General features: G+C 36.9%; 2 protein-coding genes across 2 annotated transcripts in view; both read right to left on the reverse strand.

Annotated features, from left to right (window-relative positions):
• Positions 1–2,686: 2,686 nt before the first annotated feature.
• Positions 2,687–5,307, reverse strand: FABP2 (fatty acid binding protein 2). Its single transcript, XM_009807429.2, has 4 exons — positions 5,241–5,307; positions 4,387–4,559; positions 3,696–3,803; positions 2,687–2,737 (listed from the first exon to the last, which is right to left on the reverse strand). Exons 1-4 carry the CDS (start codon positions 5,305–5,307, stop codon positions 2,687–2,689), a joined length of 399 nt encoding a protein of 132 aa, XP_009805731.2.
• A 7,674-nt stretch (positions 5,308–12,981) lies between these two features.
• The window catches only part of PDE5A (phosphodiesterase 5A), a 67,136-nt gene continuing 54,821 nt past the window's right edge, over positions 12,982–25,296 (reverse strand). The window contains exons 15-21 of the mRNA XM_059826774.1: positions 25,149–25,236; positions 23,926–24,026; positions 23,754–23,831; positions 23,024–23,087; positions 22,367–22,441; positions 21,761–21,844; positions 12,982–18,342 (exon numbers count right to left, since the gene is read on the reverse strand). Coding sequence (XP_059682757.1) covers positions 18,205–18,342; positions 21,761–21,844; positions 22,367–22,441; positions 23,024–23,087; positions 23,754–23,831; positions 23,926–24,026; positions 25,149–25,236 — 628 coding nt within the window. The 3' untranslated portion in view covers positions 12,982–18,204. The remainder of the gene's footprint in view (positions 18,343–21,760; positions 21,845–22,366; positions 22,442–23,023; positions 23,088–23,753; positions 23,832–23,925; positions 24,027–25,148; positions 25,237–25,296) is intronic.

Consider the following 25,296-nt stretch of genomic DNA (forward strand, 5'->3'; position numbering starts at 1 on the left):
ATCTTATTTATTAATTTACCAAAGCTGTACCACTGTCCTCCATCCCTTTAATTGATGATCTTATCTCAAGTATTGGAAACTGAGTCTTTAAAGATTTTTCCTTATGTTTTAAGTACAGCTGCTGACCACATCTGTCTGCAGTATTTGGGGTTCTTAAATACTTTTGAGCTCTCATCTTTTTTTTATATATATAAATAATTATCAGATTACTTTTCAGTTTGTGGCCTTGTATGTAATCCAGAATTAACTAAAATAATTTCTCAAATACTTGATGGAAAAAATGCCCAACTGATTATTGGAGCCAATCAATCAAACAAATCTGGTAACCTAGATCAAAATAACCATGAATTGGGGTGTTACTGGGCTGGGTGTGGCAGAGGTAAGTGCATTGATACCAGGCATGGGCTAGAGTTCGGTTTTCTGAACCAGAAGGGTGCAAGACTTAAAGGGTCAGCATACTCAGAGAAGAAAGAGGGAACACATTTAGAAACTTAATACAGGTTTCATTCCAGACAGTAAAGTCTTTAAAAGAAAGAAAATGGCATTCTCCAATTTCCTGAAACCTTTGACATGTAACTGTTAGCATACTTCTGTGCAATTTAGAAGCAGTAAGGACATGCAGCTGATAACAAAGGTCAAATTCTGTAACAACATTTTGATGGTTAGGGCTTCTGTCTTACAGTTTAGTCTGCTTTTTCAGTGCGCATAGCTTAACTGAAGGAATCTGTCACATAGCTTATTGCAAGCCGTTATTCTTTATCCCTCTCTCTTTGAAGGGCTTTAGTATATAAACAAAATAGCCTAGAGATAGAGAGAATTTTGTAATAGTGTTGTTTCCAGATTTTAGGGTGTTGGTTTTGTTTGGTGGGGTTTTTTTTTAGTTTTTCATACCTTTGCTTTTCAGTTTTACATCTCTTTGTAATTGAAAATTGAAGGCCTGTTTAAAATAGTATTCTCTTCATTGCGATATATGTGGTATATCTACCCACTGAAAGCTATAAAAGGTATCTACACTGGAAGTTGCATACAATCAATATGTGGGGGAGGAAATCTAAATTCATCAAGAAGGGTGAGCTGTCCTACTATTAACTTGAATACTGTTTGCATCACGAGAGCATTTTGGCAGTAGAGGGAGCTATGAGACGCTGAAGACCCCAAAAATACAGGCTGAGAGAGGATTCAGTTATAAAAATAACTGAAGGAAAAAATGGTTTTCTTTTTTATTCATTTAGGGCCAGCAAGAAGACAGTCAAGGAGAGCCAAGAAAACAGGAGTAAATTTTGCAAGGTGCTTTAAAAACCATTAAAATCACAATGTAAATGGACCTGTTCAGAAATGATATTTGAAATTGGACCTGTAACAGCACGTGAATAAGCACATGGCAGAAGATTATCTAGCTGTTTACCATCACCAGGGAATTCTGTGGGAAGTGCTGTGAGACTTTACAGATACGGCTGCATTCACATTTTGGGTTAGACCTCAGGGCTGTCCTCAGGCCCATGTGGTATTGTGACCTTTTAGCAAAGCCCTACATGAACCAGTCTTTTTCTAATCGTGGTGGTAGAAGCATGGGTGCAAAAAGCTCAGAAGCCAAAAAGAGAGCTTGGGGCATATTTGCTGAAGGACAAGAGTCCCGGCAGCACACAGGTTTGTTCTGCTCATGTGTCAGAAAGGGTCCAGGGCTGGGAAGCAGGCTGCCCTGTACACATGGGGACAGGACTAGATGACCACCAAGAGGCATAGTTAGAGGGACACAGCAGATCTGAACTAGTGCTGACCCTCGAGAGGCAGTTTTACTGCAACCCTAGGAAATAGTGCAACTCAGGGGAGGTGAGGCTGGGTTGAAAATAGCACTTACAGACTGGACGACATGAGCAGATTTGTCACCCATCCGAAACACCAGTGTTTGAAGTCAACGTAGTCTGAAATCATTCTTTAACTTGTTGAGATACCTTCAATATTTTTATTCATGTCCTGACAGAAACTCACTCAGAGCCTGCTAATACTCTTCCTGACGCGGAATGATTTGAACCCCTGATAAATTGGAACAACTCAAAATCTGCATGTTTAAAAGCATGGTCATACTTTTGGAAACAAATACAATGAAGTTACTTTATGTGAGATATCTGCATATCACCAGTATGCGTTTTATTATTCCTATTGATATGAGTGAGGTATCAATGGAGTATCATTTAAGTCCTCCAAGTGAGCTGTATTATCACACCATATTTTATGTTTATTCCATATTTATATTTACATAGAACAGTCCTACAGACTTCAGTGTTGCCAGGTTTCTCTTAGGTTTTGCCATCCTTATTGCACAGTATTCAATACACAGAGAAACTCTTTATCAATATAAATATTATGGTAAGGAAACTAAGTTGCCATTTGAGAACCAGTGCAAAAACATATTTTAAGTTCTGCTTATAAGTTCCTGCAGCCTTTTACAGTATGGCAGTCAGGTAGGGCTTGTACAAATAACATTTTAGCATTTGTATCAAATTGTAATTGGATTTTGTTTATTCAAGGCAAAACAATAAAGAAACTAGGCTTTGTTATCAACAGGGCTAAGTAATTGCAGCTTAGGAGGAGCTTTGAGGGGATAAAAGGAAAAAAAACCAGGCTATGTAGAAAAATGATCTTTTTCCATTGGTTTTTGATTCTGGTGCTGTTCTGGGTGAAGTACTTAGCCCCTTTTGAAGACTCTCTTGGCTTCAACTCCTTCATATACATAGGTCTGTTAAGAAATTAAGAAGAAAAATCAGTGGCTGCTAATACAGTTTCATTTCACAGATGCTATTGAGAGATGGTCAGTAGTGATTTAATTAATTGTGACGGGTGGCCGTGTGGGGCCTACCAGCCCTTGCGCAGGCTCTGAGGAAAGGAACGTAAGGAAAGCAGCCTGTTGTCAACAGGAATAAAATCTCTATGCAAACATTTGAACCGCCATGGGACAACTTTTGGGGTCTTCAGAAAAAGCCCAAAGTGTTGAAGTGCTGTATTCCCAATACCACTACTTAACAAGTTTCATCTATGTCGCTACTTTTATTAGAAGTGTCAAGGAGCACTGAAGGGTTGGACTGTATGTATTTGATATCTCATATCTCACAGCTGTCCATAAGGTTGGGTTTTTTATTTATTCTTTTAAGAAGCTTGTGACCCGATAGTGGAGAGGATCTTAAAGCATTACAGTTCAGTTCAGTTTCTGGCTTTACTGCAGAGCTGTGAAACATTTCCCTTTTGTCTCAAACTTACCCGTCTGTGCCGTCATCCCCTGCCCCAACCCAAACTTTGTTTTAAAAGGGTATTTACCAGCCATTGACAGCATTACCCTGTAGCATCCTCCTGTGGTAAGGTGTTTACAAGGCAGATGCTTGGAAAAGGGCCTTCAGTCAGAACACATCCATCTATCTATCTATCCATCTGTCTATCTATCTTCTCTATACAGCTTGTATTCATAGGCTTCAGAATGCATTGATAAACAGTTCACAAGGGTAGAAAAATGTAAAAATCACAGATTACGAGTTTTATTTTAAAGTTTTACATTTTGAGAGATTACTCAACTTGAGAATTTTAACTAGAGATAAATGAGGTTATTTGGCTTGAAGAAAATATTTCCTATTTTCAGAACAGCTTTTAGAATTTTTTCAGTTCATTATATTGTAAAATTGTATGTAAGTGACTGCTTAACTCACCTGAACAAGTTCATCACCTATGATTTCTCTGTGTGCTTTCAGTGGTTTTCCATTATCTTTTCTAGTAAATGTTCCTACAAGTTTATTTCCTTCCATGTTCCAAGAACCCTATAATGGGAAAAAAACCCAAATATTTTGTAATAGATATGACACTGATTTGATTTAAAGACTGCAGGAATGCTTAAAAGCGAGAAGAGATTAAAACAGTGGAGTAATGCTTTCTTGGACATTGATGGAGAGGCTGTAAAAATGAAATTTTAATAAAACCACTAGTTTATTTAATTGCATAATAATCAATCTAGATATTTTAATGCTCAGTACACCTTATTTTAATTAATTGTCTCAACAGAGAAAAAGTAATTTCTTATAAATACCCACTCTGCACTCTAGGTGGTGTACTCAAGTATTATAACAGGTAAAATTGCAATCACCTGGATTTCATCGTGTGAAAATTGCTACATACTCTGCTTTTTGGGCACTCCATGGAACCCTGAGTTTCATGGTACAGTGTTGAACCATTAACAGTTAAGACTACCTTGTGTTTTTTTATATAAGCTGCAAGCATTCCTGAAAAGTCACACTTTAAAAGTAAAATTTAGATTAAAAACTAGGAAGACAAGACATTAATCTTGAAACTGTACTTCAGAAAGTTATTATCTTATAATAAATAATTATATAGAAAGTGTCTTACAGTAAGTTCAGTCCCATCAGCCAGACTGTACTCAAAATTGACTCCCAGCGTGAATTCAATATCTATGGTACGGAAGTTGCTTGATTCTTTCACAGTAAATTTGTTTCCATCTTGCTGAATAGTGATCTTCAGATTATCATGGGCTCCTAACTTTCTTTTCATCATGTTAACACCTAGAAAAATCAATTAACATCAATCAGAACGCCCTACCCAGAGCATCATATTTGTCTCTTTTTAGTGACTTTTATGTGGTCAAGTGAGTTTATTCCAGCATTCTGACCTGAATTTTTATTATTCTTCACCATTTATTGAGGCCTTATTCACCAGTACAGATACAATACAAACCACTGTCATACTGGAATGGTTGTGTTTATATCCATATAATGCACAGTTTTTGCAAACTTTAAGTATCAGGATGTTAGAATGACTTTAATCATGTGTTTCTATAAAACTGAAGAATGATGATTTCCTCCCTGTGTAATTTTTAAACTAGTTTCATGTTATCAGAATAATATTCCTGCTATAGAATTCTGCTTAAAGTTTATCACTCAAATTCTCTGAGCCTTTTCCTCAAATGTAGACTTAGAGATCCTTTCCTCTGCTGAAATAAATCTGCTGGAATTAGTTAAGTTGCTTAAGATTAACATAATGTAATTAAAATCAGAACATTTCTGAGTATCTTCCCCCCCCTCTCCATGGCATCTTTTGACAAAAAATGCAGTACACTATGCAAGGGCAGAGCAGCAAACAGCAAAAGGTCTGGCTAGCCAGAAGGTAGTTCACAGACAGCTCAAGTTTGTATTCAGCCATAGTGGTGGTATTCTTGTAGAAGGCATTGGAAAAGTGAGACTTACCCATCACCTCCATGAACTTTTCATAGTTTTCATTTCTGTCTATTTTCCAAGTACCATTAAATGCCATGTTTCTGTCTGTAGGGGGACTGTTCTGAAGTAACAGATCTTTGTAAAGAGAATTTATGTACTGGCTTATCTTGAAAGCAATTTACAGGATGATGTGGCTGACTAAAGCTCAACTGATGCACTGATCTTTTCAAGGAGAAGTTTACTGTAGTTTAATCAAATTTCCAGTTGTTACTACACTTCCCTTATTGCCCCCAAATCATGACAGTATCTTTATTGCTCATCTTAATAAAGAATTGCTAATCCACTAATTTTATTCACCGTATTTGAGTTGTAGTAAAAATCAGCTATCTCGTGAAAGCAATAATTAGACTAAGAAAATTTCATGACATTTTCTATCTCTGTTGTATCTTCATGCTTGTGGGAGAGTCTTTATGCAACTGGAGGAACTATATTTACCCAACAAATCAAACACAAATCTCTACTTTGTCTATTATAATTTGGTAGAGATCTCTTCTGCTCAGCCTAATAAGCATGGGGCAGAGGATTTACTGAATGTCTGCAGGTTGTTTCAGAAAACTATCCACTTGCTTCTTGTCTAGTGCTGAACTATGAAAATTGGGATGATACTCTGTATTCATGTGCTCACTCTTTTATATATAGTTTAAATTCTGAGCAGTTTCTACAAAATTTCTTCATTATAACACATTCAGTGAATACTCTTTGCATCTAACCCATTCCTACAACAGAAAAAGATGTGCAGCTAAGAGAATTTATCTGATGTGGTTGATTTCCATAGGTCCCAGATTGTGTCTGTTCAAGGATAATGCAGAACATGAGTCTTCCCTGAATTAGCTGCCTCTTCCCCCACTCCCTCTAATTGGTGCTATTGAAACTGAACAAAACTATTGACCCAGCTTTTGTCTTTACCAAGTATAGGGTTATAATTATTCTGTTCACATGGATGGCATCAGCTTTGCTATCTGTTAGCTTCGAAATGTAAATGTGAATCCTGAACGCCAAATTGGATTTTGCTTAGCACCGAGGTGGTGGGTTGTGCTCTACTTAGCAAATTTTAACAGTGTCTCATGTTATCATAATCTTGTACATCTATGGATTGCAGCCTGGAACAAGAGGTTTTACTGAAGTGTAACTATAAATTTAGAACTTTGCTAGCGATGCCAGAATAGTGTGGCTTGTCACCCCAGTCAGCTTCATTTTGAAATCAGTAGTAATCTGGCTAATAGACTGGAGAGGAAAAATAGCTCAACATGTATTTCTCACTTGATGAAAAGAAAAGAAAAAAGAATGTAAGTTCAGATTGTTGCAAATAATGTAGGGAAGGGTGCCATACTTGCAGCCAAAACAGGGTGCTAGAAGCTGACTATGCGTTAAAATTAACTTTTCCAGACCCTTTGGTGTTTTGAAAGATGGGATTTGGTGCAAGCTAGTCTGCTGTAGTTGTGAACACCTTGTGTTCCAACTACAGCTATTCCCGTTCAGGAAGACTCTCCCAGCAGTCATTTGCAGAAGTTATCTCAGATCTGCCAACAGAGCTCATTTTATGAGCGTTACCTAATTCATTTGAAGTGAGCCACCTTCTTTTACACAGCAGATGTTTCAGACCTGGGGGATTTGCCTAAACTGTGTGGGGAAGAGAGGGGAATACAAAGAATCTCATTTGCCGTTGCTGTGAGGGTGCAGTACCCCCAGCGCAGAGTCATGCTGAACGTGTTGGAGCACTAACCTGGTGAGCCAGCGCAGCTGCAGCTGGGAGAGAGCTTGAACCCCCAGCCACGTCCCTGTTCTGTGTGGGAAGGTTCACCTGCAAGTGACGAGGATTGGGGTTGTGGACATATGTTGTCTTCAGGCTGCAGCTTGTCCTCTTGTCTTCCACTGTTCCAGCTGCTGTTGCTCGCCTTCCTCAAAGCCATGGTCTTCCATCTTAGAAATGCCTTTTTTTCTCTAAGGCTAGGAAGAACTAGAGCCTGCCACTCTTCCTGTACTAGCTACCTGTTCTTTCCTCTTCCTACCTTTTATATTCCTGTCTTGCAGGGTAAAGAAGCCTGCCAGATGGAAGGCGTTCAGGCTGTTTACTCTTAATGGCGGTGAAGGAAGTACCTTACAACATCTATTTAACAACACCATGCAGGTCTCATTATGTAGTTTTTACAAGCAGTTTCTTTCCACATTTTCATGCAGTTTTTATCACCTTGTTTTACATAAAAGTTCTAAAATAAAATTCGCATAATTTCGGTAGAAAAAAATCCTGCCTCTATATAAATACTAGAATTCCAGAATTAACATCTTTTGTGAAGGACAAAATTGAAATACTGCATCTCACTGTGAACTGGAGCATTGTGAGGTACAGGCAAGACATTTGACTTAGGGAAATATATACATGCTAGCCCCTGTAATTGGAACTGGGTTAAAATCGGCTAACTACAAATAGGAATATGAGTAGTTGTGTTAGCATGGTGCTGAATCCAAACTCAGTGTCTCATGTCATAGCCCATGCCTAGTGCTCTGCTAATCATGGATGCCCATCTTACGCTTCAGCCAGCTCAGAAAATGGGCAAAATGAGTTTCTATTAGAGTCAGATTATCTCTTTTTATTGCATTGGAGTGTATTTTGACCTTTGTAGTTATCGTTGTCAATCTATATTATTTATTTAGTACATATACATAAACAAAAATACCTGGTGTCTGGTATTTGTCCAATTTATTGTTGCTTAACAAAATTATTCACTCTCTTTACAGTCTTTGCAGAAGGGTTCTTTCTGACAGTAGTGTAGTGTAATTTTTCAACCACTTCTGTTGTATCCAGTAGAAAATTAAGGCCTGAAATAACGTGAATAACTCACGTTATTTCAGGCATATATGAAATCTAACAAATAAGAAATGACCTTTTATTTTCAGCATTTTAAGAAAGCTTTTCTACTTTTTAGGTGGGTTCTGCATTCTCTCCAAGAACCTGCTGATTCATTTCATTTAAGAAATGCTAAACTATCTGAAGTAGGGAACTAATGTTACTGATTACTTTCCTCATTTGAATCCAGTCTATCTTCTTAACCTCTGAATAAAACAACTCAGAGTAGTGGCATTCTGCAGGTGAAGTATGAATTTCTACATCAAACTTACTTCAGCAGTTTTTCTGAACCTTAAAAAAGGGGGAGGGTCTTCTGGAGTGAGTTCTCAACTAACAGGAAGATCTCTCAGGTGTGCTTTTCCAGTCAGTTATCTCACAACTTGCCTTTCCCCTCTTGTGATTCTTTGGTCTCCCTCTGAAATCAGGCTAACCAGCCAGCTCCAAACCTTTTCATCATGGCAGCAGCGAGTAGCTGGGTCCTGAATTTCATATCAAAGCTTGTTGCTCCATTCCTGTCCCATTTTTCCCTTCCTTAACATTTCTTTTCACTGGGCATGTATCCTTAGGATCCTGTTCAGATCAGCCCCACAGATCTGTCAGTTAAGTAAGAATCTCCACAGGTGGTCAATATTTACGAGTTTCATGGTGTCTCTATGTCGGTGTAGCGCTGACAGCATAAAGAACTGTTCTTCTCTGAGGTCTGATGGAATGTCAGTGCTAGAACAAGCAGCTGTCTTTTTAGTCTCTCACAATTTACATGAGTTACTTAGGACTATTAACGCACTAAAATCAGACTTCGGTTTTCTTACATGTACTAGAATCATACGATATACACTTTATTCAGAGTTCTTTTGAGTTCCTATAAAAGCTGGCTTTCCTTCTAAAATTATAATTAAAATTGGTTTTGTAGATTTTTTTTTTTATGTTGGAATATTCCACAGCCTTTTTCCTTCTTCTGTCTACCTCTTCCTTGTGTGGTTTTCAAAACTACAATTTTTGCTTAGATGGTGCATTGAAAAACTTGGTTTTTAGTATTGCTGGTTGCCTGAAAGTCATGAAAGCTAAGGGTGTGTATTCTTGGCTTCGTGGCTTTCTTCCACGTGCCAGCTTCAGAACACTGAAAATGGACAAGCTTACTAACTTTGAAGTTTGATCTTTAAATGAGGTAGATGGAAGTAAATTATTAACTTATATGGTCATGCCAATCTCATCACGCCAGTCTGTGATAATATACCAAGCTGTATTATGATGGTAATTGACAATGAGGTTCCAAAGATCAGGGTGACAAAAATGCTTTTGCACTGGATTATATTTGTCTATCCAGTTTCTTGTTTGTGGCTCTTCAAGTTGTTCTGCCTAAAATTAGCTAGGACAGCATAACTCAGCTTTACCATGGAGTGATAATGGCTTGGTGCCAGCATAAACATAATACACTTACGTAAATATTATTATATATAATATTATATATTAAGAGAGAGATGAATCCCCTATTAAAGCCATGCAGATTAACTGGTTTCTTTCAGGTAGTTGTGAACTGATCTGGCAGTGTTTATGCATGTTTTCTACTGCATGATTCTTCTGTATGTCTTGGGATGGATTGCAAAGATGGTTGGGCACTTAAATAATTTAAGTGCCCCTGGATCCCTTATTGTGAAATTCTGCTAAGCATTTGAACCACAATACTCAAATTTATATTGCTATGGTAAATAGATAATTCTATGCCAGTAAAGCCAACTTTAGCATAACTATGGGTGGCCTAGCAACAAGGAGCTCAATGGAGCCTAACTAATGCCATCTCTTGAATAAATAATTTCAAAGTACATATTGCAGCTGGATGTTGTATTGCAGCAGGATTAGATCATACTTGAGCTAGATTTTGTCCTACTCCAGCTGCCTGTTTGCTAAGTTTCTGGTTTTATTTTGGTTCAAGGAGAATCTCCTGGATGCTGCTAATGTGCAATCTGCTCAACATGAAGATTCAACATTTGAAGATTACTTAAAAATTCCCAGTGAGTATAGATCCATTTGTCTGATTAGTTAGTAGTGGGCTGTGGATCTTAAAACTTACTCTTAAGTGTCTATATACACTCCTTTTTAATTTCTGTGTAATGGTTCTAATCCATAAAGTGCTGCATGTTTTTGAGAGTCGATTATTGGAGAGAACTGAAGTGCGTGAGCTCATAAGCTCCAGCTTAAAAAAATCTAGAAGCAAAATACAGGATTTTCTTAAAGCAATAACAACTCTGGTATTTACTTCATCCATTATTGCATATTAAGATGAATCCGAGGATTACCTAGAATAGTAGAATCTAGCCTCGTTTCAATGAAAAGAGGGTGACAATGAACAATTGCCAATAAAAATAACTGTGTTTTCCAGTAAAGGTTATATGAACCTCTGAGTATTAGTGCCATTTGTCACTTGTCACATAGAGACTGATATGTCAGTTGACCTGTAGGGCTTTGTGTCAGGCTTATCTAAGGTATTTAAATGTATATCTTAATGCTATTTTCCAGGCAAATACTTAGTAGCTGGTAAATTTAGGGAAGTAGTTTCTTTTTGTTCAGAATATGAAATGTGATCAAAGGGTGGGGTTGAATTATAGTCCAATGAGCTAACAATGTACAGTATTCAGTTTCTCCAAAATTTGAACTGGACTTTTAGTTCATTTCAACATAGCTGTTTGCTGATCTTTTGCTCTTGATTATGATATAGCTCCAAACTCCACCAAAGATTATTGTGATTATCTGGATTAGTGACTTGAATCTAATCTCATCTGTAAAATAGTGAGCTTCAGAGTTCTTCTGAGCTCAGCATAATAGCAAGAGAGCACCCTATATGGCTTAGATATTTAAATATTTGTATATCCAAAAGGAAAAGATGGCTTCAAGACAAAACATTCTTTTGTTCATGTCTCACATAAAAGCAGAACGGACACCCATATCCTGGTTCTCTTTCCAGCTCAGAAATGGACTTTCCATGTAACCTTGATCATATTAACCCTTCTACTTATCTGTAACATGAACTTCCCTTCCATTAAAAAGCCGTTCATATCACAAAATAATGTGCCAGTGAGTTGATTAACTACTACAAAAAAGGATTCTGAAGAAATGCCTATATGTGAATGTATCGTTTAAATTAGTGGTATGATTTAACCATGGATTTTACTCCTAGTTTTTGTTAAAGATCTTTGATGATGTTAAACAAAAGAAACCTGTGTAAAGTATAGATCTATTTATCAGCCATTATGAACCACTGGGTCGGCAGTAGCAGGCTATGGCTGAATTGATTATCCTCATATTTCAGCAGGAAATAGGATTTTATCTTTACTTGATAGTACAGATTCAGAACAGAAAATAATGCAGCTGTTGGGAGAACAGTTCAGTCTCTTATGAAGTGTAAAAATAAATTTCCATGTTAAACAAAGTAAGAGCTTTGGAGTAATGGGAGGAAAACATGCAGCCAGGTATTTCAAGAAACTCTGAATTGTAAATATTGAAGTGAAAATTTACTGTGTTTATAACTTGTGATATTTTTCAACTGAAATTGAAGTTCTAAAGTTCTGTACATGCTAAGAAATGCTACTGTCCTCTGAAGTGCAGAAAAACTCAATGGCTGTCAGAGTCCATAAATTTAGATCCTAAAGCTTACTACTGTAACAAACCTACACAGTTGAATTCTTTCAGAAAAATCTTAAAGGGTGAGATTTCATGGGAATGTGAAATGCATGTCAGAATTAGTTGTCACCGCTGTTACTAAAAATATGGCTGGAGGAAGGAACTATTGTCTTTTCCATTTGTTAAAATGGCGTCATAGCTGTGCAAGATGTGAAAGACTGAGTGTAATATTCTTTTTCTCCTCTTCAATAAAAATGCCCTTGTTCAAGGTTATATTCTTTTCTGAGTTGGGTAAGAAATGTATTCCAGTACTCCTGTTGAAAACTGTGCCACTCTTCAGAAATTAATTGAAACATTCAGTAGACTAGTGAAGACTAAGCAGGAGCATGACTAGGTTGGTGAGTGGCCTGGAAAGACTGTAGTCCCAACAGCAAATGGTTACTTGATATATGTAGATATACATAGACAGTTGCTCAGTTGCACTCATAAATTCCAGTTGGTTCAAGCAAACACTGCTTGTGTTTTGTGCTGAACTAAATCTGGTCCTTCATAACTTTTTGAATGAGACTGTTGTTTGTCAGGGATGTACATACTTTTTGGTTTTGCCTAGAGCTAAAAAAAGTCAAGCCAGAAGTGTTGCTGCGGAGAACCTAATAGGCAAAGAACAGAAATTGCCAAGAAGCCCATTGGTCCAGAATTACTTCTAGGATCAGCAGTTTGCACATGATGAGGCTTTTGCTGTCAAAAGTATTTTTTTCACAGTTTTGTTTGAAGTCACTGGGTTGACTATTTCCATCTCTCTTACATGCTACCCCAGGAATTGATATTTGGGGGCAGATGATGAGGATGGATCTGTGTAACAGTTATATTTGCCAGTTCTACTTATCTGATAAATAAACTGGTTTCTGACAGCTCCTAGTAAGTGTAGCTGCAGTGCTCTCTAGTGGTTAGTAGCAGTGAATTATTTTTCGTTGTTTTTAAACGAGAAGTACTTTACCACTGGCTCATCTCAGTAGTACTCACAAGTATCTTGATATTAATAGTTAAGTTTTTCTCTTCAGGATTTCTAGGACCTAGAAGTTATTATAAAAGATAAATTTACAGAACCAATTTGAATCAGGGAACAATGAGGTATTAAAAATTCAACCTCGATAATATTAATTAACAAACAGTAAAATTTGACATAATCCTTTTTATTTTAAAAAGCATGAAGACAGTAAAAAGAGAAGAATGAGGAAATAAGTAATAAGCAGCAGTTTGACCATAGAAAATAATCTGACTTTATATTCTCTATCATCAGCTGTACAGTAAGTAGGACTAATGATTCTCTTAAGTAATGTAACTAGTTTTACTAAGTAGTCATAGGACAAAAGCAAGCAAGAACACGTAACATTCAGAACACTTTAATACTGCTTAAAGGCAAAACATAATATACAGAGTAACCCCCTTAACCTAGTACAAAAATACTGTGCCCAGAAACTATATATTTGTTCAAATATTTTTAAAAGATAAAAGAATATAAATGCACAAACTCGGTGGCTAGTGACTGTGATTAAGATTTTTATTAACTACAATAGAAATGTCTATTAAAACTATTTACAGTGCATTTCACACTACATTCTTTAAGAGACACATGCAGGTGTCTGCCATGTGAATACATAGAGGGCTCAAATTCTAACTTCGGTTACATCCGTAAGGTACCTTGGGCATCAGCGGAATAGCTGAATACAGCAAAGAGCAGGTGAGGCAGGTGTTACCAAGGGTAAGAGTTTGGTCCCTCTTTGTAGGTAAAAAAGGTGGACTTAACCCATTCTTTCACTTTCTATACAGCTCAATCCAACTCCCGCTGAGGTAAATGTGAATATAACTGACTTCAAATGGGCATTTGAGCATGTCTTAGGCCCTGGCATGACAAGCTCATGCTGTGAAAGTTAGTGGAAACTAGCTATTATGTAGCATTGTTACATAAATACACATATACAGACAGTGGTACTTAGGTATGAGTTTCTCTATGGAAACAAACTTCTTTATGTGGAAAATAAACTTTCCCATGCAATTTCCATTCATCTAGCAATGACAAAGATAAAATATCTTGCTGTCACAATTTGCTGTATTTAGCAAGTGTCACGAATTACCAGGCCAGATTCTGTGATATTTGTTGTTCCTGTGAAAGTCCAAACCAAAAAATCCAGCCCTCATTATTTATCATACTCTGGCCAAACTTAATGGTCAGAGTTGGCCAATGTTGAAGCTTATCTTTCAAATTAGTGCAAGTGCCTGGAGAAGTACAGCAGGGAACTGTGAAATAAAGCTGAAACCTTGTGGAATGTAAACTGCATGTGATTTGACATGAAGAAGAAACTACAGCATCACAGAGACAAGACTCCTAACTAAAGCTAAAGTATAAATTTGCCTGAAATACTAGGTCTCTATAAAATCTTTAAAAATGTATGAATTTATTATGAGTGAGGCATTTTTTCCATCAAAACTCTCTTCTATCTTCTCATGCGTAACTGCAAGGGGCACGAACCAGATCACTCAGGCAACATCCCCTAATTTTAAGGGGCTAGATCTGACTTTTTATAATCTTTCTGTATAATAGGTTGGAAAATCACTTACCTAGTAATTTTGCAAAATCTTATGTATGAATTAGACAGTGTTCTGATTTTGTCAGTTCATGCCACTGCCAGATAAAATGCATTGGATTGGAGTTCAGAAGTTTATCTTTAGATGCATGCAATTGTCAGAGGGTGATGCATAAAACCAGGCTTCAGTCCTCTCTTCTAAAGAGAGATCAGCTGGTCAGCAATGAAATAGATCACTCACTTTTATCACTAGCCCACTTGTACTTGTATTCTGTGAAGATATGAGGGTAATCTGCTCTTAACTTTAAACTGCTACTAATTAAAAATCAATACCATCTCCAAAATCAACATTACATTATTTTCCCCTCCTTTCTTTTATTGTGTGAGATAATAGAAAACCTAGACATTCTACAGCTAATATTGGACATGTGACCAACCTGTTTGAAAAGAAGTACTACCTAGAGCTTAAAAGCCTCACTGTTATTTTTAATTAGAAGAGGTAGGGTTAATCAGTAATTTTGTGTATGTTAATATGTATGAAAAATAATTTTTTCAGAAGGGGAACAAACCAGAAAAATGTATTTTAAGCATTAAACTGTGCTGTAGAGTGGCTTTAAAAGAAAATATGTCCGTGTTTGAGAACAAGTAGGATACTAACTTAGATGTCTTCATTGAGACAAGTATTAAAAATTAGTGGGAGAAATTCTGTACCCAAAGACTTAAATATCAAATTTCACGATGGCTTTAATGGACTTAAGACTGAACTGACAAAGTGATAAACTCCATTTCAGCTTGTTTCTTCTATAATCCACATTGATTGCTTTAGCTAGACAATACAAGTTGGGGAGAGTATGTTTGAGACCCAACTAAAATAATTAGATACACAACTCATGATGAAATTAATGGCAGCTGTATGGCTGCAATCCACTTACTGTGTTTGAAAATGTTGAATTCTGAAGGCAATGAATTTCAGGCAGAAAACAGCCTGGCTTTTTTTCATATTGTCACCTATCTACATTATGAAAGGAATGAGCAATTTTTGCAAACAGTTCACACAAAGCTATAACACAAAACCAGAACACTCTGACTTTGCCTTCAGGCAAAGTAAAACACTATATAAACAATTTGATCACTCTCTGAAATTTCATGAAGTACAGCAATCTGTGCTTTTAAGGTTCTTAAACCAGTAGTTTAAAGGGTTTGGTTTTGTAGAAATACATACAGATACAGGTGTATTATGACATTTAAATGGTTTATTTACTAGGAACTGTATTTCTATGTATGTTCCAATCTTTGTAGTGGAAGAGATTCTGTGGGATAAATGTGTACAGATATGTAATTAAATATATGCACATACTGTATAACTGTGTATTTTAAGTGACCCTTTGAAAAAATGCAATGTCATGTCCATTTTTTTCAAGTCAAAGGTATGAATCCAGCACTCCTTTGTAGTAGTTATAAATTTATGTCATCATAAAGCTTTGCTGAACACACAATATAGCAAAGAAATACTGGGATCTTAATGTAAATGATACATCACTACACTGTAATATCACCATAGTTGATTTGCTGTGTTGTCACCATGAATTACTAGTCTCAACCATACTAGCAAGAATACACCTTTATATACATATACTTTGTTCATATTTATATTAAGTATGTATCTCATCAGTTATATTTCAGTATCTCGAGCATTCAAGGAAAAGAATATACAAGGACTATGCAAATCCTGAAGCAAAGTTTCCTATTTATCAAAAAGTATCTAAAAACTTTTTTTTTTTTTTGGGAGGGGGGCAGGCTGCTGTCATTTTTCTGCATAGCTATGACATACTACATACATATATTGTACTGTGTATGGATATAAATACACATATGGAGCACTGCATAACGGTAGCCCTGGAATTCTTAATTATTGTTGAATTCCATACTTTTTTGAAAATCTGCGAAAAAAAATCAGGAGAAATACTCTCGTAGAAAAATGTTTTCAAATTCAGCTGCAATAATATATTACTGGTAGTCATTAGAGAAGTTTGAGATAGGATTTAATCAGTGACAAATATAATCTAGGTTGGCAGAAATTCTGCAGACTATCAGAATACCTTATTCTACGTTTAAAAAAAAAAATTTACTATGAAACTCATTATCATCAAACATTTTGAAACATTTGCTTCATCTTTTGTTAGCTTCTGGTATAGTTTATCTAAATGCAGACTGATAACAAGAGGTTGTTTTCATTGTCTTTCTGACCAGCTCTTGCAAGGGGGGATTGATAATCTCCTGGGAAGAAGAATTTATTGCAATTTCCAACTAGAATTTTCTGCATTACAGTGATAGAAATAAACTCCCACACTTCAAAGTACAATCCAAAATGTATTACTTTTGCCTAATACTGTTACTGATTTTAACTGAAAAACAATTACTACAGATTAAAAAAATATATAATTTTCTGTGTCTCTGTGCAGCCGAAGTTACACCTACTGCTAACCAGTCTTAGATTGTTGACATTAATCTCCTAATCCTGTGTAGCCAAAGAATAGTACTCTCTTTGCATTACTCTTTTGGGGTTTGTCTAATGTGTATATTTTCTTCAATTGGTTCCCAATTCAAAACAATTTTCATTAGTCATCTTCATTTAAATAAATTATCAATGTTGCTTTTTTTACTAGTGCAAGTTAATCGACTTCTTTCTTTTCTGAATGTTAATGCCTCATACACAAATGGCAAATCCCTGTAGCATTCTCAGCTACTTTTGCTTTCAGTATTCTTTTTTCCTATTCCTGTAAAACATTGTGATTAATCATTGTTAACATTAACTAATGCTAAAAATTATTTTTAAAAGATGTTAACATAAAACTTTCTTCAAAGTGGTCATAGCCATTTCATAATAGCACTGGCCTAAAGAATCAGTCATTGATAGTCACCAGAAGTGTGCCATTCCTGCATCATTCTGATTCAGATTTTCATCTCTTGCTCTTGCAGTCACATTCTCTTCTACTCTTCCTGCCCATGACTCAGTCTGTTGGTTATGATGATGTTAAATTCAACTTCCAAATGAAGTTAAAACCAGCGTATAAAAATGATCCTGTTTAGTTTCCATTTCTCTGTGTGCTTCTTGCAGCTTTCTATGGGAGCCATTCTTCCATGGCAGCCTGTCAGTTATGTTGTGACATTCCATCAATCTTCAAGCATTTTCCATTATTCATGGATAATTATGACACTTCTACCACAAAACTCTTAAGACCCCCATTGCCTAGTAATTCACAGGGGTTTAAAAAATTTCTCCAAATGTAAGACATTTGCTAAGACATTCCTCTAATATGAAAAAAAACTACTGGGTGCACAGATTCTGGGGCTTTTTCACTTCAAAGCCCAGTTCTGTCTCCTGAAAGAGGTTATCATAGTATATGCTGGATTAGGCTCCCCAGAGTTAGTCCCAATCTTTCCTCTGAACCTCTGGGAAAAGAACAGGCAAGACTGCTCATTGCTTTTATAACATAACACAGCAAGATTGGAAGAGGAAAAAAGGTGCGAAATGCAGTAGTCTTGAAGATACTGGCCACAACACGATCACTAAACAACTATATACATCTATAAAGTAATAGGCTCTCGGGGACGGTCGAGTAACTGCACTCGTACCTTCTTGTGGAATAGGGTAGCAAAAACTACCCTTGCAGATCTTTGTCCATCTCAATCAGATGTAATAAAAGAAACATACTATCTTTACATAACCTTGGCATATACATGGTCACACTATATCTTGAAATGTGGAAAAATAATACAGCAGTGGCAAAACATAAGCCAAATTCATACAGTGTTCAGCAAAATGCAGTACTCCCCTATTACTATGTCTTCTATGTGAACTTAAGCTTGTGGTTGTTAAATCAGCATCTCAGTTCCGTTTGGCTTGATTGCTTTCTCCATTAATTAGATTCTTCTCTTGTTGTTCAGCTAAGGATTGCCATTTCTGCCTATTTTTTCTACAGCCATCCAGTAAAGGGTAGCAGGCCTCTGACACATGCGTTAGGGCCTGAAATAAATTAAGAACATGTGAAACAGATTACGTTTAACAACCAAGCAAGTGTTCTTAAAGATGACCAGAGGGAGACCAGAATGACTGAAATACATACCTATCTATAATTGAAATTGAACTTGTATTTTGAACTTCAAGGAAGGCTTCCTGCTGCACATCAAACATGAACACAATTACCTGGCGCTAGTGCAGATTAGACTGAGTGGCAGCGTCCATACAGCACTTGATACATAGGTGCAGAAGGAACCGTGGTAAGTTTGTTGTATTCTGCACAATTGACCTGTCTAGTATTCCTAGTGAAGTACTATGCATGGACTTCGTTTGCAAGCCAGCCCTTTGAATGTATAGCAAGATTGGTCATAAGGGTGACCTTAGAATGGTAATCAGACACAGAGCAGCTATAGTCAATGGGACCATATTCACTGATGGTGTATCAACTGATTCGGAGGAGTTCTCCCAGAAATATTTGAATTCAAGACAGTTAGCACACAATAGATAAACTACATTTGACACTTAGTGCTTTTTAGGAATAACTGTGACTGAAGTCAATCAAGTATTTTTCATGATGTGGTTGTGTTACTATATCAGAGTGAAGGAAAAATGGATTCTGATCTTTAAATATAGAATTGAAAAAATAAATAAAAGAACAATTCATAAGCATTTTCCTATGTTTTTCTTTCCTGATGGAAGTGATGAAGATGTATCCTCGCACTATGACAATCAGTCCTTGCTTGCATAAAGGGTTCTGTTGGCTTTTGGAATGAAGTCACACTATTCAGAAGTGTAAAGTGGGAGTTTAATAGTTCAGATAGTGAGAGACAACAAGGTATGGGAAAGAGTGTTTGAGCCCACTGATTCTGTAACTACTATGACCGACTGCAAAGTACACAGAGAAGAATCCTGGCCCCTCTGCCAGTCACTATACAAAATGTAAAATCAGTCAGTATTTCACATGGAATTCAGGTCTCATTCAAATAACGTGAGGTAGCAATGTCTATTCTCCTGTAACTTTACATAGGGACCCTACTGAATTATCAACTTTTATAAATCTTCATAGTTCCTTTTGGCTTTAGAGGCTGCTTCATTAGTTCCAGTAGACCTAATTGAATTATTCTTGATTTACACCACTATAAGAAGAATGGGGCTGTCAAACGTCTCTGGAGTTTTCCTGTTTTATTTATCTGAATATATCTAAACAGCATTTAAAACTGCTAAATTGTACTTTTTTCAATTAAAAAATGAGGAGAATGAAACACATTTCTCTTTATTTTTTCAGATTTCTGTACTTAAACGGAAGAATTGTAGATCAGTCAGTTTAACTGCAATGGTTACCTAGCTAACACAAGCCACGCAACTTCAGTTCATTGGGATCTGACCTACTCTAAATAACATGGTAAGTCACATACTTGCAGTGCTGTATTGGGAACTCATCTCTGCTTGCATTGTGTGTCAAATTCCTACTGACTGCATGAAAGCTAAGAAAACAGTGAAAAGGCTGTCATGACAACCCTTTTCATTGTTTGCTTTTATAGCATTAGAACGTTGGAGAGTGAACTGTATGCTTGTTCATTTTCAAAGTAACGCTGAAGTCGTTTATATGTTTTACCATTTATTACTAATTGAAGAAAACAAAAATCTCTGTAAGCAGGTAATATACCCTACTTGTACTCCAGTCAAAATAAACACTGGATCCGCTCAAAACATAGCCCCTTCCTTGTATTTACCAGTACTGTTACGGGTTTTGTCACTTCTTCATAGGCTCCCCATCCTCTTTAGTGCTCTCTGCCCCTGCAGGTAAGTCACTCTCACTTATCTGTGAGGTTAGGACACATGCTGGCATACTCTGAGTCTATATAAAGTTCCACTGTCAGCCTGCTACATGCTGTTCCAGTTCAGGTCAGACTTTGAGACAAGATGACAAGTAAGAGTGATACACTGAAAGCTGTAAGAGGCAACATGTTCCGAACAAAAAGATGCTGCTTAGACCCCTCCTGTGGACGTAGCATCTCTTTCTTTCTTCCCCAATTAAAGAGAAGGGAGAAGACTCCAAACATTTGTAGGTGCTTTTGGCTGCTAACAGGAATGGCATTGTATTCACTATGGCATAACAAAACTGCAGTTACAAAGCAGGGGCACAGTAGCTAGAAATTACTTGTGCACCTCATTTCTTTGAAGGAGATGGGTACAGTTTGGACTGGTATCACTTAGTAACTGTTGGTGTAAGCTGCAGTGCATATTTCAGAGTAAATAATTGAAAATTTTCTGGTCCTTTCATAAATGGAAAGGTAAAGCCCTCCCCTAACACGAAAAAGTATAGAAGTTCAGGCTCTGGACCTGTGGGCATTCACACCTGCTCAGGTGTACTGTTCAAAGAATTCTGTTTGTATAGTCTGTACCTTTCCACAGATACTCAGTCTTCTTTCAATGGCCTACTTCCTACAGTTTCTGAGGCTTCCCAGCAAAGGCTGCCTTATTTTCCTGACAAAAAGTTTCTACAGCACAAAAGCATGTGAGTTTCAGGGGCAGCAGCTAGTAGCTCCCTCTCCTTCCTCTATCCTTGTTTTCTTCCAACTGGTGGATGTGGATTCTTTTTAGAAAAGTTTACTGTGTAAGAGGGAAAAATTTGAGTAATCACCTTGTTCCTCTCACTGGAAGATTCTTAAGAGTTAGGCTATCTGTTCCTCACCTTTCTTTTTCTCACCTCAGTTCCTGTAAAATACTTGCTACAGTCCCAATGAAGAGGCTTTCACTCTAGTGCTTTACTGGTTTAAAAAAATCAGAAATCATTATGTTTTGTTTCACACTGTATCTGACCAAGTATCTGCTTATACAGTTTGTGACCAGGATGAAAAACATTACAATGAATTCTCTCATGCACTGCTTTTGTGTGTGATGAAAGAAAAAGAAAAAAATGGGATGGGAAATGTTAAACTCAGGTAAATTTCCTATACATAGCATATCACCTTTTGCATGAAGAATTCTGAATTCTTTAAAACTCTTAAACAACACTTTTTATCAATGTGTTACACGGACACCATTCTTTTCCTAGATAGCAAAGCATTAGTTTTGTGACTTTCCCTGATGATCATGGCAGCTTACTGGAGCTGCTGGAATCCAGAATATAACCCAGGGATCTAACACCAAGTGCACAGGGCACAGCAATTACCACTAGGTTTTAAAAAATTATAACAAAATACATTAATCAGACAAACATACCATTAATGATAAATACAAAAATAATAATTTCTTCAACTGAATAATGAACCATACGTAATATATAACAAAAAAAATCTTTTTTAACTAAGGGACTATTTTTTTATTTGATTTTTATTCTACTTTCAAATCTGCATCTATTAGAGGCTACAGCGAGCAGTTCTGTTTTTAGATATTTGCAATTCTTTCTTAGGCACCATACCTCATACAGCTGCAAGCAAACAGCATCTATGAATCCAACCTGCATGCTGGGAATTTTATTTTTCTTCTCTCTGTTCATTAGATCCTGCAGATAAGAAGTAAACAAGCTCTGTGTTTAAATGCATTAAATAAAAAACCCAACGAAACCCAAAGAGACAGGCTGGAATTAAAAAGCAGCACCTTAAAAAGCACAGCAAGCTCAGCACAGCAGGGTATCAGTACATGTGTTACAACACAGGTAATTTGACTGCATGACTTGACTTAGGAGATTGTCTTTGGACTGAGAGCCCAAATAGCTAGATGAATAGACAAGCTTACTGGGTTTGGATAGGTCGCAAATAGGTACCAATTTAGGAATGTATTTCCTAGACAATTTAGTAATACTGATTTAGAAGAAATAATGCTGTCTGTTCTTCTAGCTCAGAGATAATGACACACTGTTGGTTGTTTGGGAACCGCAGAAGAAAACTGCCTACTAGAAAGACAGGGAAGGAGTTGGTCCTATATTCTGGTCAGTGGGAGAAACTGTGGCTTTTGAAAGGAATGTGAAGTGCTGTTTGTAGAAGCCATTTTGAAAGACGTGATTCTGCATGATTCTGCCACTTACTGTTGGTTCTATGTTGAGTTCCTTCCGCTCTTTATCTCCTTGATCAAAGAACTCTGTGGCTACAAGCTCAGCAATCTGTAAGAGATTTCACACATTGAACGCTCTAAAAGTTTGCTTGCTACCTAGAATCAAAACTGTTGCTTGTGTTTCTGATCTCTCCTTAGGATATGTCAAACTGGGACCCCCCATTAATGAGACTCTCCAGCTTAACAGCTAGCTTTTAGAATTCTTCATGCACACATCTGTGAACAAACAAAACACCTGTGTGTGCTGATATTTACTCTGACAAAGAAAAGTGAGTAAAATGGCACATAGGCATCTTACCACTCTTAACAGTTGGAAGGATCAACACATAGAAAAAGGTCAGCTGATACTAGGGCATTGTATCAATTGCCTGTCTTGTAGTAACACAGAAATGTTGGAAAGAACAAAGATTCCCGGTTTACCTTCAGATTACTGCTAACATGGTGACATAGCTAAATGCACAGATCTTGCTACAGAGACCTGAGAAAGTCTTCCATCCACATACAACATTTTGAAGGACTGCTTTCTAAGGCTCTGCGTTTCGCCACTGCCTTTGCAATAAGGACTGGATGGAGGAAGCAGAAGCTGTTACACAGAGTTTGTATTTAGCAAATCTTAAAATTAAGCATGTACCCGTTGCTGAACTGGCCATGGTTTGGTTATGGCTGATAAATCACAAGCAGTCATCAACATTGCTCTGTAGAAAAAATAGAAGAAAAAACTATTAATTACTGTATTGTGAAATGTATGTAGCCACCAAGTCAAGTGATTAGTAAAATAGAACATAAAATTTCAAGGCACATCAAAGTCAGAAAAACAAGTGAAATTAAAGCACAAATAGGAATAGACATAGAACATGACTAAATTAGACCGGTTTTTAAAGGCACTGAATTTGAAATATGGAATCCTTCCTTTCTGAGACAGACTATGTAAGCCTGCTTTTCTGTAGCTGTGCATTACAATATGTGTCTCTATTCTTAAACGTCTTTCTTCACTGCCAGTAAGGAATCAGCTTCAAAACAAACTGCCTGTCCTGAATCTTTAGTTACTGGTTTCAGCAAGTCAATACTTAAGTATCAAGTATCAACAGCAAAAGAACATGGTACCTAGACAGGAACCCTGCACTCTTCAGGAAGAAGAGAAACGCTCATGTAACTCCACGTGCTACTTAAAGTTTATTATACAGGTTGCAGATTCAGTAATTCAGGCCCAGGGAGTCATTCAGTGACCTAGTTGCCAGTGCCAGCTTGTACAGGCCCAGAGCACCCAGATGTGCTGGTTTTAACAAAATTCACAGCAACATGGCATGGAAAATTGGGTACCTAATAATACTAACTGACTTAATCATTCTGCTTTTACTTACAAAAATAGCTCCTTCTGTGTAGGATCTTCCCAATTAAATTGCTTCTTCCTTAGAAGTTCAAAAAATTCTCCTCTCCTCCTTTAAAAGAAGGTAAAACAAAAGATTTTGCAGCATGCTGGCACAATCCAAACATCCAGCAATGACTATCCAGCCAAACTTTCCTCTGACTTACTTTATGTATAGTGCTAGGTCTGTGGCAAGAATGGCTTGTTTTATCATTTTCAGTGTGGCCTTGTATTCTTCAATGGAAAGGCTGCTGAGAATCTGATTTCCCTTTACAAAAAAACAAAACCAGTATTATCAGTAAAATGGGCAACAGCACATCAGTTTGCTAAAATGTCTCTTAGACACTAAATCATTACGAGTTGCTTGCTGATATCTGATGTCATTCTTTTACCCTGCTTCTTCTTGCAGATTCCGCAATTTAAAAATAAAAATTCCAGTCTTCTTGAGTAATGGCAGAAAGCTGCACAACAGCAGCATCATAATCGACTATTACAAAATGAAACTGCAAGCAGAGCAACATCAAAGCCTTTAAGTCCATTTCGTTCACCAAAATTAAATTTGCCACTAGCTGTATTGTAGCATCTCTCTTTCCTCTTCCCCCCTCCCTGAAGCAGAGGAACTATAACAGATTCTAGTACCTGCCTATACACCTCACGAAAATGAAAATATTTTCTTTTTATGAAGTAACATAAATAACAAGCTATTACATAGAACTATAAGGTCAGCAGCCCACTGTTAAACCAAAGCACTATGGAACTGGTGAAATGGCAGCTTGCCTCCACTTTTTTGTCCATATTTTCCCATCTGAATAGGAAAGAATCATTACAATACAAAGGATGCCAGAAGTACCATACCTGTGATATGAAATGAGCAGTGAAAATACACTGCTTTGAAATGATTGTGCATGCTGAATAACTGGTCTTAGAATTAGTTAATAATATAAAACAAGAAGAATGTAGTTTTATTTGCATATTTACTTAACTTAGGTTTGGCTTCACTTTGGAATGTCAACACTAGCAGTGTTTGGTTTGGTCTCATCAGGACTGCTTTGTGTATGTTTTTTGAAAAGAGAGCAAGGACTTGGGTTTGTTTGGTGGTTCATAAGAGGTCATGAAAATGGCAACAAAACCTTCTGTTTCCTTTGGTCCAAGGAAGCAGGTACTCAAAAGGCTATTAGCAAGGCTTCCCTTATCAGGCAACACTTGGAAGGGTTTGGTGGCACTCAGCAATGGAACTGTGATTTCAAAACTGCTGCATTAGCTTTCTTTACCCAAAAAGGAATAAAGATCACTTAGGAATGTATAAGGGTGGGAATCTATCCAAAAGCTAAAAATAAAAAGTAAACTAGGGAATAGTTTCCTTCAGCATACATGAAAATGTGGCACTCACTGGACTATTCAGGATCATAAGGCATTGATCAAAATGATGATGCTCCATGATTGAGTGGCAATACAGTTGAGCCAGTGGATGTTCACTTCTGAGGAGTAAAAAGACCCATCAGATGGAGAAATCAAATTAAACATACTACTAATCCAGA

The sequence above is a fragment of the Gavia stellata genome, chromosome 19 (assembly GCF_030936135.1).
Source record: "Gavia stellata isolate bGavSte3 chromosome 19, bGavSte3.hap2, whole genome shotgun sequence".
Taxonomy (NCBI): Eukaryota; Metazoa; Chordata; class Aves; order Gaviiformes; family Gaviidae; genus Gavia; species Gavia stellata.